This window comes from Anopheles aquasalis, chromosome 2 (assembly GCF_943734665.1).
Source record: "Anopheles aquasalis chromosome 2, idAnoAquaMG_Q_19, whole genome shotgun sequence".
In the NCBI taxonomy this organism is placed as follows: Eukaryota; Metazoa; Arthropoda; class Insecta; order Diptera; family Culicidae; genus Anopheles; species Anopheles aquasalis.
In genome coordinates this window covers 15,017,501-15,035,000 of record NC_064877.1, presented here as the reverse complement: position 1 = coordinate 15,035,000, position 17,500 = coordinate 15,017,501, and the positions used below count along the sequence as shown (strand labels likewise).

Genomic DNA, 17,500 nt, shown 5'->3' with positions numbered 1-17,500 from the left:
TTGGCCAGCGCTGAAGGGATTGTGGCCGAAGGGGTGGGTCCGGGGGTGGTGGTGCTTCAGCAAACATAACTAGTTAACGATCGTGCGCCGCGGAGTGGGAGGCCAGGCCGGGGAAAAATGGTGTATTGATGAGGCGACGGTGGAGAAGATGACGATGGGCCACACACACCCTCGCAACGCACCTGGAAAGTGTCATAGGGGAAGATGGGGGGAGGGTGGCTGGCGGGTGGGGGAGTCAACCAGGGCGCACACGCGGGAGTAGCGAGCGAATCGGGCTCGCTCGCTTCGATGACCGCGCGCGTGATGCGCCCGAGACGTCTGCCAGGGTGGTTGTGGGTGGAATTACGTGTTGTTTCGAAGGTGAGGGTGAACTAAGGGGTTTCTTTCACTTTACTGTCTGCTGTTGTAAGCTTATAATTTCCTCGTCGACGCGGCGACGACGACGACGCTGAGTGTCGTGCCAAAGTATGGCCGGGGGCCAATACGCCATAGGGCACAGCAACAACAACAACAAAAAGAGGAGAACCGGAGGAGGGAGGCCGAGGTGGCATTCGTTGGTGAATGGAATTCCGGGGCATGAGCGGTGCGTGACTTCTGGGAAACGGACGTCTTTCCCGGGGGGGGGGGGGGGGGGGGGTGTAGGCATCCACCCACAACAGCACCACCAACATGAAGCATGTTTTTGTGGCTTTTTAATTCAATATTCAATGTTGCGGCCCTTATTTTATGGGTATAAACCGGGCATACCGACGCGCCGGCCGGCTGACCGGTAGGGTAAGGTCGTCATCGTGGGAATCCAAGATGCAATCAACGTCCGACAAGCTGAGGAAAGCCTCCGTTGATCCAACGGCATTCGAATGTCAAACGATGGACGGCCGGCCCCGGGGGGGTGATCTATGGCTGCGATCGTTTGACTGATGTCCGCCTTAGCGATCGTGGACATCGCACGCGGTGACGCTGACGTTCGACTAATTTCCTCGAAATCACCTACCACGAGGTGCTGGTGCTGGTGCATCTATGGGTGTTAGATGCCCTTGCGGCGGGGGGGGGGGGGGGGGGGGGGCATCTAACACCATAAAAACCCGTTGGCCATCCATTTTAATGTCGTTCCGAACTTGTCTTCGACTTGGGTGAGAGAAGGGGTGGTTTGGATGTTTTATGTAGGAGTGCTACTCGCGATCTCGCACCTTTCTCTGAATGCATCCCCAACGTGGTATTTGCGGGGGGGCAAATCTATGCTGACCGTTTTTTTTTTTGGGGGAGCCGAATATGGGAAAATCAATATTTGAACGAATCATCCATTCCAATCGGGAGGAATACACTCAGACGCACTCAAGACGCGCATATGCGAAGACAATGGGTCACGCAAGAAGGAGAGAAGTTTTTGGGAAAACGTTGGAGAAACTGTCGGCGTGAAGGTGATGCAGGTTGTTAAACTTTATTGATCATCTAAGTGGGCGCGACGGTGGGAAACGTCATTTACTTCTGCTGCTGCTGCTGCTGCTCCGTCTCCATGGCATGGCACTCTTTGACGAGTTGAGGCGATAATTGACGTGGTTAGAACGAGGAGCGAACAGAAGCGGTTGCTTGCTAATTGATGCACGTTAGCAGTTGCTTTTGCCAGTTTTACACTTTGGTGCAGAATTCTGTTGCGTCTGTTTAAGAAAAGTGTGGCAGAAGAAGAAGAAGTATGTAGCGATCAGTAACAACAAGAAATGGCTAGAAAGTTTCGACATCAACGCGATCACCATAAAAAAGGGAGATAAGGGCGCTGGGCTGGGCGCTACCTGCCCTTTAATCGTATGCGTTCGTCGCAACACAACACTTTTACGACTGTTTTGGCCCTCCGAATAAGCCTCTGAAAGCTACAAAACATATCCCTACAACAATCGGTTTATTACACTTTCTTCCTTCCAGTCGCCTTCAAACACAGCTGAAAACAGACTTGCTGTAGCTGTGCTTGCTGTGGATGACAAATAGGAAATGTGTCGACAGAGTGAAACTATGACTTCCTAGAACACGATCCCTGGTGACTGGTACGTGGAGGGGACCTCAAGTAATGGAAGTTCTATAGAGCCGTAATTGAACTAGCGCGTCTACAAGAAGACGGGAAGGTGTTTCGTTTTTGCTTCCTGCAATCACACAGCGGCCCGCAAGTCCCGTTTTTACCTACCAGTTGCCAGCGTCCATCACTCAGACGACGACAACGTCGCCATTCACTGTCGCGTCTTCCTCGTCAATGCCGAGTCAATTTTCCATCATTACCTATGACAAAAACGCTCGTTTACGCTGATCATCTGGGAACGTCTAGAGACGACACAGAGAGAGAGAGAGAGAGGGAGAGAGAGAGAGAGAGAGAGCAATCGCGAACCCTTTGAAAATGGCGCCGTGTTTTTTTCTCTCTCTACTCTCCCAAGTACTTAGTTAGTTCGCGCGGTGTCTGATGTTGTGACGTGAAGTCATCGACAGTGGCCACAGGCGTGAGAAAATCCCGTGTCGTCTATGTGCACGACGGTCTCCGGGTAGAAAATGGCTGTTTATCCCAATGGAATGGCTTGGCTGACTCAGCTCCCCCAAAGACACACGCCTGGTACCATTGTATCGACGTTGGGGACGTTCTGGTGCGCCGGTAAGCTGTCAATGACTTCAATGGTGGCGTCGAGAATTCGTAGGCGAGGTTGGTTCACTTCGATCTCGTAGTTGGGAACCGATCCGGAAAGAAAAAAACCACTGACCGTTTTTAGGGGGCTCATAAAAAGCGGCGACATAAAATCATACCATTCTGATTGTGTGTCTCTCCCACACCCGAGCTCCTTTCTTTCTTGTCGTTTGGTGTGTGCCATCGTTGACATCCGCGGCTCGCGGCGCGGGGCTTAGATTTATCGCATCCCGGCTGGCTGTGACTCAATCAAGGACTGGCGGCGTATCGATCGAAACGATTTGTTCGCTCAACGGGAGAGAAGACATAAACACTCGCGGACTCCCGCGGGGGCCCGGCGATCCCAGCCGATTCTTGATCTAAACCGATAGCAAAACGGTTCCGCGGCATCCCAAGCACCCACCAGAAACGAAGCTAGCAAGAGCAAGATGTTAACTGACATCCATTAACGGTGATATTTATCGGCGACGCCACTGGCTGGCTCTCGGAAGGTACGCTCCGCGAAGGTTTCCCCCCGGTGAGAACTGGAGGAATCAATTAAATATCACGTCCGGTCCGGACGGATTGGCCGGGATGCGCGCGTTCAACTCTACGCCACGCTCTAGCACCTCGGCGCAGAAGGATGAGGAGGAGCTTCTGCTTCTGTTACCTCTCGGTCCGTATCTGGGTCGTCTGCCGATCGTACCGATTGCGGATTTCGCAGAGTAACTAAGACACATACAGACACACATCTCTCCCTCGACGAGGCTCTGAGTCACCTTAGACCTTTTCCCGCCAAGAAAGCCGAGCCAAGGCACCCCAAGCCCATTAACGGTGGGGCCATGCTGGTGGCGAGCCCAGACTTTCTCAGGGTTTCGTTACGTTTTTTTCATTTCTTTTCTTTTTGCAAATCCTCTTCCGCAGGCACCGCGGTGGAGCTGCTTGTGGTTTCGCTCGCCAACTTCCTAGGGCCCCGGGAGTCGCTGGAGCTGCTAATGGTGGGATCGCACGAGTTTGGAGCCTCTGCGGAGCGTTAGCATGCATTAGCGTCCTAAGTTCATCCGACGCGCCCCTTTGAAGCGTCGCCCGAACTCAGCAAGCTGGGAAACTGTGGGCATCTTCATGGGGTCTGAAAATTCGGTGGATGGTGGCGCATTTTTGTTTTGGAAGTAAATGCACCGGTCCTCCGTCCGGGAAGTGAACATGAAATATACATGATCTCGAAAATGTTCACACGACTTCTTGAACTTCTTCGGTCTCCTCGGTGGACTCCTGGCTCAGCGTGCGCTCTGTGGCGAGTGCATGCGAACGAAACGGAACCAGGGGGGAACCGAGGAAAGGGTGTGGATGGTTGGGCGATGGATGGCTCTGACGCTGTGCGTCTCACCTTCTCACCGAACGCGAGGAGATGATACTTTGAAGATTATCTCTGACCACGTTCTTTTGCCCAGAAGAAGTTGGATGGCAAGGGATGGGATGGGATCTTGATGAATCAGACGCTTAAAGCTCGTTAATGGACCGTGGGCTACGCGGGGTTAAGGGCGATGGGAACTGCTTATTTGGAGGACGCTTGGACGCTTTTTGGGTGGGCTCCGGCACGGTTGGTATCAGTAGTTCTCACAGCGCAGTGAACTAAACCCTGGGCTGTGGTCCGTGGAGAAGATGAAATGTTATCTTGGGATAAGTGTCCGGACAGTAGCTACACCTTCTTCTGGCGAGTAATGGCTGCTCTCCACATGATGACCTTTCAGAGTGGATCTTGGCAAAGGCTTGAAGTTATAGATCTAGATGAGGATGAGCGCTTGATGAGCTAGCTATCCTCGTATGTCCACAACGACGCAGGCGCGAGAAACAAAATACGATCCCGGAAGAGTTTGCGCCCATCAGGGGCCCGGGCCTTTCTCCGGGCCTCCAGGCGCTTGAGGCAATAAACGAGGCATCACGATCGTGATCTTCGACTGCGTACCACCCTCTGCCACCCGGCCGTGCGCCTAAGTCAAAGGTATCATCCAGCCCTAGAACGAAGAGGAGCGCATCAGATGCCGGGGGGGATAGGTCGCGAAAGTCGCGTCGCGAGTCGCAGGAGGAGGAGGCGAATCTCCCACGAACCCGTGCGTCGGTAATGTTGTCATGACCCCTCCATGAGCTGACGAAGAAAGGGAAAAATCCTTCCACAAACACATACAACACAGAGCAAGGGAACGAGGGGCAAGCAGCTGCTGTCCCAAAACCTGAAGCGCATGCTGCTGCATGCTGCAGGAAGAGCAAAGCGATGCTTCTCTCTCTTATGCTGCAGCAGCAGGATACCGGCAGGGCGGTGGGTATGCGTGAAGGTGAATCGGCCTGCAAGAGAGGGACCGTGAGGTAGCGATGCCGTGTGCTAGTGGGTAGAAAAGGGATCGCAGATGGCCGGGTGTTCCGTCGTCGTCGTCGTCGTCGACGCACACAGATCGTGCAGCATGTGAGCAGCAGAGTGAGCGAGTCAGCGCACACAGTTGGGTAGAGTGAGATGGAGCGAGAAAACGTGTTGCTACGGTTCGCTCGTCGTCGAGAGTCGAAATACGCAAGTCGTGCTCGCTGAGGTTCGTCACTAAACTCGGAGCCGTCCAGCAGAGCAGACGTGCGCCCAAGTGCTCCTCTCCATCATCTCCTTTTTTTGTTCGCGACGTTCGGTCGATCGGTCAGTCAGTCAGTCAGTCGTGTCCGTTTTGCTTTTCGAGCTTTAGTAGGATTGCTAGATCAGCAACAAAAACGTAGTGTCGTAAGGCTGGAGGTGTGTCCTTGCTTGTTCTCGGAGTTACTGGAAGTCAGCGTGTCCAAAGAGTGCAAACTAGAGCCAGTTAGTGGAAGTTGTCTGTGATCCCCAGCCTCCTTAGTTGTGTTGTGGTCCGTCCTGTTTCGATCGTTCGCGCGCTCCCGCTCTCTCTCTCGCTCACTCGTTCACCGTTGGAGCCGTTTTGGAACCGTGGGAAAAATCAGTGACGATCGCGAAATTCCGGTCCCACACCGTGGTGCGCCGAGTGCTCAGCTGAGGAAGAAGACCTGCACGAACACTCCGCGATCGCTCCGTACGCCCGGTTTGCTCGCTCACTCGCTCTCATTCGCCACGGGTCACTTGGATATTGGTTAAAGGAAGAAGCCTCGCCTGGTCGTTGGGTCGTTGGGGAAAGAGACAACAATACACAACTCCCCCCCTATTCTCGTTTGATCGTTTTCGCCAATTCGCGATCGTGCGATCATCAGCACCCCTACGATTTGCACGTGCCCGCAGATTTTTTGTCGCTTGCCTTTCTTGTTACTCGTGTGTGCGCGCGTCTGTGGTGTGTGACAAACAAAACAAACAAACAAACAAACAAAAAACAGTCAACGGCACCCCATTTTGCAGCCCTCCTCGAAAAGCATCGCAAAACTGTGCTGTTGGAGGAGAGAAAGTTGGTGGAATGTGTCCGCGTGCAAACGAGGAAGAAAACTCGTAAGCCTCGTAGGCCCCCGCGGTGGCCAAAGAAACTTGTAAAGAACTCCCTCTCGTTCTACTCGTTCTGAACGCGCGTTCCGCCTCACGTGGGGTGGACGGATATAAGCCTCTATATGGGTGTACTGAATGTGATCAGTTCCGGTGCCGCTATCGTCGAGTGCCAACAGCAGCATCAGCAGCAGCAGCAGCAGCAGCAGCAGCAGCTACAGCTACAGCAGAGCAAGCAGAAGAACGACACAATCTTCTCGCCGATTAAGAACAAGATGAAGGTCCTGAAGAAGATCAAGAAGCGGATGGGACTAGGTTAGTACCTATCAGTAACGTAACCAATCTTCACCGTCATTAAAATAAAGGACGTTCTACAGCGGCCTCAGGAGCAGCTGCAAACCCCTCCTCACTATTTCTAACCGACGTCACCAAAAAGAGGACCATTTCATCCCCTTTCTAGCAGGGGACCGAAGCAACCGTCGTCGTAACCGTCGTTGCCGAGCGAACGACCGTTTTGTAACGAACTTTTTTTTCTTCCCCCTGGCGCACTTTATCGCACTGGCAACCGATGGAAGGCCTTTCCGTTCAAGGAGGGTGATTGTGTTTAACTGAAGCATAACGCGCCATCCACACGGGGAAGGGTAGAGGCGGAGAGACGTACCAAGTCCGTGTGCGTCCCCTCGACCGTGCAATTCTGTCCCGCCGCGTACTGCTCGTCGTTGAGTTCTGGGGTGATGCGGTGGTCGCCATTATTATGATGCGATGCGATCATAAACGTGCCGTAACGGACAAACAACGCAGCGCCATCAAAGTGGTGCGGTGCCGGTTGGTTGCGTCGCGTAGAATCGTATCACCATTTCCGGCCACGGTCCGGTCAGCAGCAGCAGCAGCAGCTCCACCAACAGGCAGGCAGCTCCAGAAGCAGCCAGGCTGGAAAGAGTAGTGCATATTACTATCGCGCTCTGGATGGTAGTTGGTGGTAATTTTTGGTTTCGGTTGGATGCCTGTTTGTTCTGTTGGTAAAATCCGTTGGAAAGTACTGACAGCATAAAAAAAAATGAAACGATACGAAAAAAAGATAATGGAAAACCGGCGTCGATCCGGAACACACCGGCGTAGCGTTTTTCGCACCGTGATGGCCGTGATTCCCGGGATCGGTCCCGGGGAGTGAAAGCGTCGTCCGTCTCGTCCGTCAGACGCCGGTCAGTCGCTAATTAATTCTAGGCCTCAACCCCCAGACAGTCAGAGGGAGAGAGAGAGATGCAGTGCATTTCCTTCAATGTTTTCCCATCAACTGCAGGTTCCTTCGGATCCGATCGATCGATCGATCATCACCGTGGAGCTGCTATCGGGATCGTAGTGGCGCCTGCCAGTTTGGCGCCTTCGCGATCGCTGGACATGTCTCTCGATCGTGTGCACCATTATTATTCCATCTTCGATCGCGTGGCCACATGGAGTTGGTTGGTTGGGAAATTACCATTTTTTGCGAGCGATAGTTTTTCCCGCTGTTTGCTGCTTGTTGATGACCTTCCTTTTACCTTGCAGTGCGTGAGTAAATGCATTCAGTGTGCGCAGATTCGGTTCGTCTTCCCTCCATTTCCTTCTGCTTCTCTTTCTCAACGCTCAGCTGCTCAGCTGCACCGAAAAAAGAAGAAGAAGAAGCGAAAACCCTCCAAAACCGAAACTTGAGACGAATCGGATGTTCCTTTTGGCCTGCGCAGGACTCCCTCTTTCTCTCTCTCTCTTGTAAGGAAACGTCGTCTCGTCGTCCTGCTGCATCAGCAGCTTCTTCCCTCTTTTCTTCTCACCCACCCCTGTTCTTCTGCTCAGCCAGTGAGTAACGTAACATCTGGCCACATTCCCTCTTCAGGGGATTCCCGTTCCCGTGCGGCCAGCGAGTGCGAGGGCGTGAAATTGGAAAAACGTCTAAAATCCGTCGCCTAAAGAGCCGCCGCTGCCGCCAAGGGGTGCGATTGCGAGGGTGCTTCTCAATCCATCGTGGGTGGTATTTACGCCTCCTCGTTGGCGTGCGAGTCCGGACAGATGTGGTTGTTATTATGGCGATGTCCCCAGAGCGACTATAATTAAAAGTAAATCCACATTTTCGCTCGCTCGCTCTCCGTGGCGCATTGGCAAAGGGCCAATCCCTTTTGCCCTTGCCCTTGCCGTTGCTAGTGGCGACAGGAAACCCCCGGAATGGAATGGAAGGAAAAAAAAGCGGAAGGAAACACTTGAAGCCAAGGATCGTGCGATGGCGGCTCATTAAAGCATTATAATTGATCGAACGTGCGTGCTTTTCGGGCGGGCGGGCGGGCGGGCGCGCGCACGAGCATGTTACAGGTTCTTATGTTGTGCCTTCCATCCCTCTTTAAGACCACCGAATACTGAGGATCCATGTGTCCTCATGTACTGCACCGAAAACGTTAAACGATACTCCGAGGACCGGATGTGTCGTCTTGCTCGACTCTCGCTCTCCCTTCTCGCTCTCTCTCTCTCTTCGGGCGTCCGGTAATCACGCATCGTACACAAGGGGCTCATTGAGAGCACATTATGTTGCCCCCTTTCCATCCCGCCGGGCTCCGTAGTGCCTTATTTGCTTTATGGCCCCGCGTGAATCATTTCTCGGCGCGCCGGCTGCGGCTGTCGATCAGTAGCAGCAGCAGCAGCAGCCACTGATGCCCCTCCTCGTGCTTTTAAGAAGGAGAAACCGAAAAAGAAACGGTAAAGAAACGGGGCACACGGTGGCGCAAAAGCGGTCGGAAGTGCCATTTCCGATGCTCGTTGCGTTGCGTGTAACGCTTTCCGGCGTTTACCTTCGTCGTCGTCGTCGTCGTCGTCATCAGCTTGATCGCCCGGCGGCAGCACGTTTCGGATTCTTCCTTCCGTTCCCGATTTTTTAAGGAGGGGTTGGCGCACCGGAAGATCGATCACATCGCCACCTGCGCCCGCTGCCGGCTGGCGACAATGACATTCGATCCGATTCTCTTCCTTTCTTTCACTCTCTCTCTCTCTTTCGATGTTTTGCTCTTCGTCTCCTTACTTCTCCTTGTACCACGTGATATTAATGGACTTTTTGTCTTGTCTTCTGCTCCCTTTTCCTAGCAACGAGAAGCGCTTCGTCCTGCCCCGGTCCGAACAATCTACCTCCGCTCCAGTTCCACACCGTGCACGGGGACAATATCCGGATTTCGCGCGAAGGCACGGTCGCCAAGCGGTACGAGTCGTTCTGCAAGGGCATCACGTTCAGTGCGCGACCGGTGCGCGTCAACGAGCGTGTCTGCGTCAAGTTCCTCGACATCTCGAGCAACTGGAGCGGCGTGATCCGGTTCGGTTTTACCTGCAACGATCCGGCTTCGCTGCGCGGCAACCTACCCAAGTACGCCTGCCCGGATCTCACCAACAAGCCCGGCTTCTGGGCGAAGGCACTGAACGAGCGGTACTGCTACCGGAACAACGTACTGTTCTACTACGTCACCCCGTCCGGTGATGTCCACTTCGGGATCAATGGCGAGGAGAAGGGCGTCTTCATTACGGACGTGGATGCGCGCGGTCCACTGTGGGCCGTGATCGACGTGTACGGCAATTCGACGGCGATCGAGTTTCTCGACTCGCGCATCTACATGTTCCAGGCACAGCAGCAACAGCAGCAACATCATCAGCAGCACCATCAGCACCATCAGCATCATGGAGCCGGTGCACAGTCGCAGCGGCGGTCAACGGATCAGGAGATTGTGCCGCAGCTCGAATCACTTAGCATCAACCAGCACAACCATCAGCTGATGGAGGATCAATCGGTCCGTGCTACGGTTCAGGTGCCACCGATGGCCGCCTGTGGTAGTACGGCGATGCTCAGTCCAACGAGTGCGGCGGCTTCGGTACGCTATAACAGCCCAGCACCGGGGCTTCTTCCGCTACCGTTCCATCCGGTGCGTGGCCGTAACATCAAGTTCTCGGCCGATCGGTACATTGCGACACGCGCCGACATTGAGTTCTGCCAGGGGTACGTGTTCTCGCCGCGTCCCGTCAAGATCGGTGAACGGTTGATCATTCAGATCCTGAAGACGGACTCACTGTTTGTCGGTTCGCTTGCCCTTGGGCTGACGTCCTGTGATCCGGCGACGCTGCAGTTGAACGATCTGCCCGATGATTCCGATATGCTGCTCGATCGGCCCGAGTACTGGGTGGTCAGTAAGGATGTCGCTTCCACGCTGGTCCGTGGAGATGAGCTGTGCTTTAGCGTGACGGTGAACGGGGAGGTGCAGATCAGCAAGAACGGTGGCCCGCCGTCGGTGATCATGCACATCGATCAGTCGCTGCAGCTGTGGGCGTTCCTGGATGTGTACGGATCGACGCAGAGTGTCCGGCTGTTCTCGCACACGCTTCCGGTGCCGTCGGTGGCCGGTTCCTGTGCCTCGAGTATGTACGAGGTGCGTTCGCACTCTTCGCTGGCCGCAAGCAGTGCCGCTGTGGCCGCCTCTAGTCAGTCCGTCAATCGTAACCTGCAAGTACAAATGCAATCGGTGGTCGGTGCTTCGTGTTCCTCGTCCTCGTCAGGTCCGGGCACGATGATGGTGGCCGCTGAATCACAGGCATCGCTTGCGTCCGCTGCTAGCTGTCGTACGATCGCTGGAACGGCCACCGTGCGCCCCGATATGATTCAGATTAATCCGGGTGGTACGGTGCTGGTTGTTAATCTGCCACCGGCTGATGTCCTGTCTCAGCAGCAGCAACAGCAACAGCAGCATCAGCAATCGCAGCCGCCACAGCAAGCAACGATCGTCACACGCGGTATGACGGGATCCGCTTCGACGCTGTCCGTGCCACTGTCTACGCTTTCGCTCTCGTCGCATACCGGTTCGACCGGAACCGGAACGGCCGTTGAGCTGATGGCGACCAATAATAACAACAACAACAATTACGCCGCCAGCAATGGCTATCCTGAGGTAAGTGTCGAGTGCACCGTACGCACCACCATGCCAGGCAGGTCTGATGAACACGATCACTCACTGTCGCTTTTCTCTTTTCCTTACAGGCACTTCCCTCGTACAATAATGCGGCCAACTACTCCACGGTAACTGGTGCTGGGCCGGCGGCGGCTACGGCCACCGGTGGCATCTACAGTTCGACCAACTGCGTCGATTGTACGATTTGCTTCGAGAAACCGATCGACTCCGTGCTGTACATGTGCGGTCACATGTGTATGTGCTACGACTGTGCCATCAAGCAGTGGCGCGGTATCGGTGGTGGCCACTGTCCCCTGTGCCGGGCCGTCATTCGTGATGTCATCCGGACGTACAAATCGTAATCGATCTCAGCACGCAGCGGTCGGTCGGTCGCGGGCCAAGGAATGCTAGCCAAAGAATGGCACAAAATTGTGATCAAAAAACGGGGCACGACGAAGACGGCGACGGAGTCATCGGGATCGTCGTCGGTATATCAGCATCGCCAAAATTGGATTAAAGAGTGCGTCCGCTGCTCAACACATTAGCCAACCGAGGGGCCGGGTGCCCTACTAAATTTACACTCATAGTTTATTGCTTGCCCGATAAACTAGGGAGTAGTCAAAATTCTTAGTGAATCAAGTTTACCCAGTTTGGTTCGGTCAGGTCAGGTTGAGCGCGTTGTATTCTTAGCATCTTTTTTCTGTTTGAGTAGAGCTGAGCTAGAGGCAATGGATGGATGGAAAGGAGAGCAGAAGGTAGAGCCGTTAAAGTAGTTTCATAAGGGCCTAGCAAAACGCGAGCGATGATGTAAGATGAAAGGTTGAGGTTCCCGTCAACTGAATCACGGCTCTCCGAAGACGCACACAAAAAGGGGCAACAGGAGGCCAGTTTGGGCAATGGCGGGTAGCCAAGGGACGAGTGGTTCTACGGAGCCACTCTCCTTTCTCGCCGACGCGACTCGATGTTACATGTTGGTTAGTGATAGTATGACACGCGGTGCGCGCCAAACACTTTTTGCCAAATAAGTCACTTCCAAAAACGAAGCAAACGATGAGGAAGGAGAAGAAGATGAAGCGTGTTAGAGTGGCGCGTCGGGGGCCTTAGCCAGTAGGAACGAAAGGGCCGCTATGAGAAGCTATTCGAACCGGCCACAGAAAGTATTTGACGCCAACCATTAACATGGAGGCAAACACAGCTGGAGCTGGTTGCGCAGGCCAGTCTTGACTAGAGTGTACAGTTTAATGCAGTAGTTTTGTAGGAAAAGCGACAATGTTAAAGTGAGTGAGGTGTGCCGGCTCCTCGCAAACTAACCGCTAGCTGTGTAGAAGGATCCGTTTTTCAAACTTCTTCTCCAGCATTATCATTCGCATCGTTTAGCCGTCATATAATCGTCATCATCATTTCGTTCGCTCGCAAAAAAAAACACCGTCACATGATGAGGATGAAATGTGGCAGGCTCATCATCGGTTCATCTATTCTAATTTTCTAGTCAACATAGACAAAGCTAAACTATTTCGAAACTACGCCACTATCCGGTACGGCATCGGATGTGGAACATTATTAGAGCAAACGTTTTACGAAAATATTACAAAATTATACGAAAACAAAAGAAAACAAATTACGCTTTGGATTTTGGTTTTTCATTCACTCTTGTTGGCGGTCAACCGGAGGGCGTTGGCCTTTCCGTTCTTTCCGTGCGATGATCGACTCCGTGTAAGACAATCGAGGTTCGGTGCGAGCGTCTTCTAGTTGGAATTTTGTTCCGTGATACAAACAAACATATAAATGCTTGCTTTCGGCCCTCCTCACCATAGTCTGAGCCTGATGCTTTGTGGACATGCGGTCAGTTAGTCAGTCAGTCAGTCAGTCGCAGTTCAGGTGATAGTGAATGGATGTACTAGACTAGAGTGTAGTGCTGTGCGAGATAATGCAAAAATCACCAAAAGTAAGAAAACAGAAAAAGGCAAATCGCTTCGTAGGGTTGTGTGTAGAGAGGAGAAGAGGGAGAGACCCGTGTACTCACCTCGTCGAGGATCGCCGTGAACCTAATTTATTGTTATGAGTGCGGAAGAGATGCTTTGTATTACCCGTTTTCTTTCTTTCTCTCCTGTTTATATGGTTTTATTTTGTGAATCTAGCAACTAAGAACAATTGAAGCATTAATCTATATCACTGATGAACTACTGAAATACAAAAATGGAATTGAAATCAACCGAAGCTGCTTTCTTTCTGATCCGCTGGCGACAAAAACACGTGGCCGTTCGGCGAGTTTGCTTTCATTTGCCGTAAACACTTATTGATAACCGGTTTCATTTATTTTAAACAGCAGTACCTGGGGTTTTTTTTCTTCTGTTCTCCCCGAATTCGTTTTTGCCTCTTCGTTCTCACAATGTACAATGTCCTCATCCAATGCCCAATTCCCGCTTCCAGGGTGAAAACAATCGTTAAAACGCGTTCGCGTGATGAGTGTTGAGCAAAATGAATTGCCGACCGTACCAACCCAAATCACTGGACGCATGATGCATGATTCTCCCCCCCCCCCACCTTTTTTTTGGCCCAAGAATTTCCCTTTCTGGCCAAATGCTGGGGCGGAGATAGAGAGTTCCGGTTGCTGTAATTGTCTACCATCCATCGCCATCCCCTTTGTCTGTTGGATCTGCATGGCATTTCGTTCGTTCGCACCATGGGTATGTAGGATTAGTAATTAGCTCTTCTACTGATGCTCTAGTGTGTTATTTTAACAAATTTTCTTTTTTTTATGCCATCCTTTTGCTTCACGGATTTGTCTTAAACCGATCCGTGCGAATAATCGTCTGCCTCGCTACGATGCAAATGGTTTAACGCGCGTTCTAGTGTTGTTATGGTATTTTCTTTGCCCCATTTCTCTATTTAAGTATATTTATATTACTTTTTATGTATATATGCATGTGTGTGTTTGTGGTTGTATATATATAAGTTCGCCTTTTTTTTATCTTTCGGACGTTTGTTACTCTTCATCACTAGTTCTTTTCGTTTCTTATGCTGCGCGCAAGCTTTTGCTTGCGGCTTGGGTTTGTCACAATCCAACAATCAATCGTGACCTTCCTTCGCTTTCTATTAGCAGCTAATACTTTGGTGGGAGAGAATTTGTTTTTTACTTTTATAATCTTTTCTTCTGTTTACAATCTTTTAGCAACTTGAATCTTCCGGTTTTATGATTAACCACTTTCCGCCTTTCCTCACCGCCGCCCCGGTCTGCATCTTCAGTAAGCATTCGATTGAATTCACTTTAAACGCTACTTTATACACAGGTACATTCAAAAAACGGTTCTCGAGTTTGTCGAGCTTACAAAGTGAAGTGTTGTATTCTTTTGGAACGCGTTCAGACTTGCCTTCGACCGAGCTCGACTTTAATTTTTGCGCTAGTTCTATGAGTGAGTTTCAATTCGCGGCTCCTGCGTCCGAGGGTGAGTCGGCGGTGGAACAGTGAGTGGAATCAACGTCAAGAAAGAGTCGTGCATTCGAAAGCGATGAGCGATGATTCATTCACCACGGGCCATGAGCCAAACAATTCCTTCACGGCTTCCCGGACAAGGGGAAGTGGGTGAAAAGGGGGTCGAGGGAAGGAACGTGAGCAGGAGGGTGAGAAATGCAGCGCCAGCGCGTACGCCATTCGCTGATTCTTAATTGACAGAATGATTTCGTTTTGATTCGATCGGACCGCGGTCTCGGAGGAGTGTCACCGTGTCGTCGCGTCGGATAGGAAGGATGCCGGGGGGTGGGGTGCAAAAAGCAGATGGTATCGGTGCTTAGTGCGGTGCCCTTACATCCGGCTCACCGTGTATAACAGTCACAGATAACAGTAGAAAAATAGAGCTCATTTGAGGTGTTAGTTTCACAGGCAATACTGGCTTCGATTTCGGAGAGTGATGGTGGTGGTGGTGGTTTCTTTGCACGGAGGAAAATGGAAATGTCGTGCATTCGATGGATGGCTGCTCTCGACTTCGTTACCTCGAGCAATCGCTTGTTTTGATATTTGAATCGAAAGAACGGGGAGTAAGTTCACGTGAAACCCCGGGAACCCAAACCTGGATGAGCGAAATGACGATGTGCGTGGGTGTTTGTGAGTGAGAATGATTTGATAGAATGCAACATTAGTTAGTTAGTTAGTTAGACACCTATGCATGCTAGTATGCAGCGAATCGAGTCTCTCCGATAAGTATTCTACCCAACAATGGCAAACCGTGGGCAAGCACGCAGTTGGGGTAGAAGCTCACTAGAGACAATTGCTTGGCCAGGCATCGCAAAACGTCTACGTCGGCCCTAACCCTACCTACGTCAGCCTATTAGAGCAAACAGTTCCTATGCAATTGCAGGCCTACTACAACACAGCACGCGCTCAACACGCGGAGGCAACGGCGGGGCTCTACACCGTCTCTAAACACCTCGAGCGTCAAGGATAATGCCACTAAAGCGGTTAGCGTCGTTGGAAGTGCCTCCTCTCGTTGTCTGTTTGATCGTTCACTCGCATCATTTGCTGCCTATTTTGCGCCTACCCAAAGAACATCGTAACATCATTTCTCTTCCACTCCGATGATGGCGTCGTCGATGCCTCCAAAAGGGTAACCGCACAGACACCCGCACACATACATCATCCACCGAAACATGCAAAACACACACACGATACAAACAGTGACTCCTGACAAACCCACAACCCCCTCCCCTCCCCCAACATGCCGTGATCGTAACAAGTAGTATTGGAAAACAGTGAGAGATTAGATTAATATCGGTTGGTTGGTTTTTTTGCTGTCGTTAAAATTGTCTTTTGACCTAATTTGGCTGACTCCCGCTCTCACGACTTCTTGCCTTCCTGTCGCCTATACTTTATCCAATCGGTATTAACAATTCCCATTACCCATTCGTTCCGTCGCTAAACTACTTATAATCGAATTCTTTTGTTTTTCTTTCTTTTTGTTTGCCTCTTTTTATGCTACTACGCAACTACTTATGTAGTATTGGTGTTATGTTGGTTACCTTTTTCTTTACCTCTTGTTATGTTTTGATCTGTTTCTGTCTGATTTGTTTTTCATTGTTGCTGTGTTATGTGTGTTGTTTGCATCGTGTTTCATGTTGTTACTGCATCTTTGATGCGTCTATACTAAGCCTATATGTCTGCATTTGCTTACTGTTCTGGCCACTGCTGGTTACTGCTGTTCACTGCTATCCTATGGAATGTGGAACATAAGTCGAACGTCTAATACTGATGGCCAATCAGCCGTGCCGTCAGTAACATCATGCCGGAACGCTTTGCGAGACTGTTACTCGATAACTATACATGGCTACTCTCGATCGTTTGCCAAAGACATTAAAGTGCTGCACGTTCTGACGATAGTATGTTGATAGTGGGAAGGTATGGTATTGAGGGGGGCTGTGATTGCTTGCAAAGGAGTTTCAGATGGATAGCATTTTTTGAGTGAGTGAGAAATGGGCATTGCCACGCGGCACATTACATCTAACAGTCGCCGGCGTTATGCTGCCCTGGCTCCAATAAAATCCCTGTACGAAGCAGATTGAGTTCTCATCGATCGACGTGTCCTGCACCAAGCACAAGCCGAGCTCGAGTGAACGATTGTCTATTGTCAACCTAAGCCTTCCGGGGGGGACAAGGACTCTGTAGGAAGGGGACAAGGGCACCACTGTCTATGACTAGGTTATGGCGGTATGGTTGCGTACTGCGCTGCCTGAGCTCTATGGCTGTGATCCCTATGGCAACGCGCAGATTGTTTTGATTGTTAAAGAGATCCTTTAGCTTTCTTCACGTTCACGCTCCTGCCTCGTACGGTGACTCCCCGCGGGGGGGATTGGGCGCGAATCGCTCGCGTCCTCACGGATATTGCCTTGCACGCTACTGTAATCCACCGTTCCAGGTGTGGATTTGTGATGATACAAACTATACAAACTATTTAAAATTCATCTTCGAATGACGACCGGACACTGTAGGCCCTCGATAATACTCCCACTGTAAACCCGACGTTCCCTAACGTAATGTATTGCTTTCGTAGATGTGCTGGAATGTGATATGGAAAAAGGGGGGGATGCAGAAGCAGCGCTGTCTGCCGTCTGCCCTGTACTACGACCACCACTACTACCTTTTGTCGATCAACAACAACAACAACACGAACAGACACACACAGGATCGAACGCAAAGGACGTGAGAACTGAACTGCGAACCTGGAAGAATTGGATTACGTTGGCGAGTGTGTACTTGTCCGTGGCTACCAGAGAGAGAGAGAGAGAGAGAGAGAGAGAGAAAGGGAGAGAGATCGGCCTCAAAATGGGGCGCACACGCAACCAGAGGTCCTTAGAGGTGGATCAACGCGAAGCGCTCTAGATCGGGTTTGCGCGAGGCCGCGTACACACTGTCGGCCGACGGTCATCAAAGGCAGTCGAACATTTGCAGCGACTTGGTGATGACGT

At 51.6% G+C, this 17,500-nt stretch overlaps 2 protein-coding genes across 5 annotated transcripts in view; one reads left to right on the top strand and one right to left on the bottom strand.

Annotated features, from left to right (window-relative positions):
* Positions 1-12,672, top strand: part of LOC126570562 (protein neuralized) — a 32,989-nt gene extending 20,317 nt beyond the window's left edge. The window contains exons 1-3 of one of the 2 annotated variants that reach the window (XM_050228406.1): positions 5,333-6,416; positions 9,204-11,044; positions 11,134-12,672. In XM_050228406.1, coding sequence (XP_050084363.1) covers positions 6,227-6,416; positions 9,204-11,044; positions 11,134-11,406 — 2,304 coding nt within the window. In that variant the 5' untranslated portion in view covers positions 5,333-6,226 and the 3' untranslated portion in view covers positions 11,407-12,672. Of the gene's footprint in view, positions 1-5,332; positions 6,417-9,203; positions 11,045-11,133 lie in introns of those variants that run through there. The other variant, XM_050228407.1, reaches the window with a different exon arrangement.
* Positions 12,673-13,382: 710 nt separating this feature from the next.
* The window catches only part of LOC126571005 (Kv channel-interacting protein 1), a 34,700-nt gene continuing 30,582 nt past the window's right edge, over positions 13,383-17,500 (bottom strand). For all 3 annotated transcript variants that reach the window (XM_050229196.1, XM_050229195.1, XM_050229197.1), the window contains exon 7: positions 13,383-17,500. This exon is cut by the window's right edge and continues 85 nt beyond it. In XM_050229196.1, coding sequence (XP_050085153.1) covers positions 17,460-17,500 — 41 coding nt within the window. In that variant the 3' untranslated portion in view covers positions 13,383-17,459.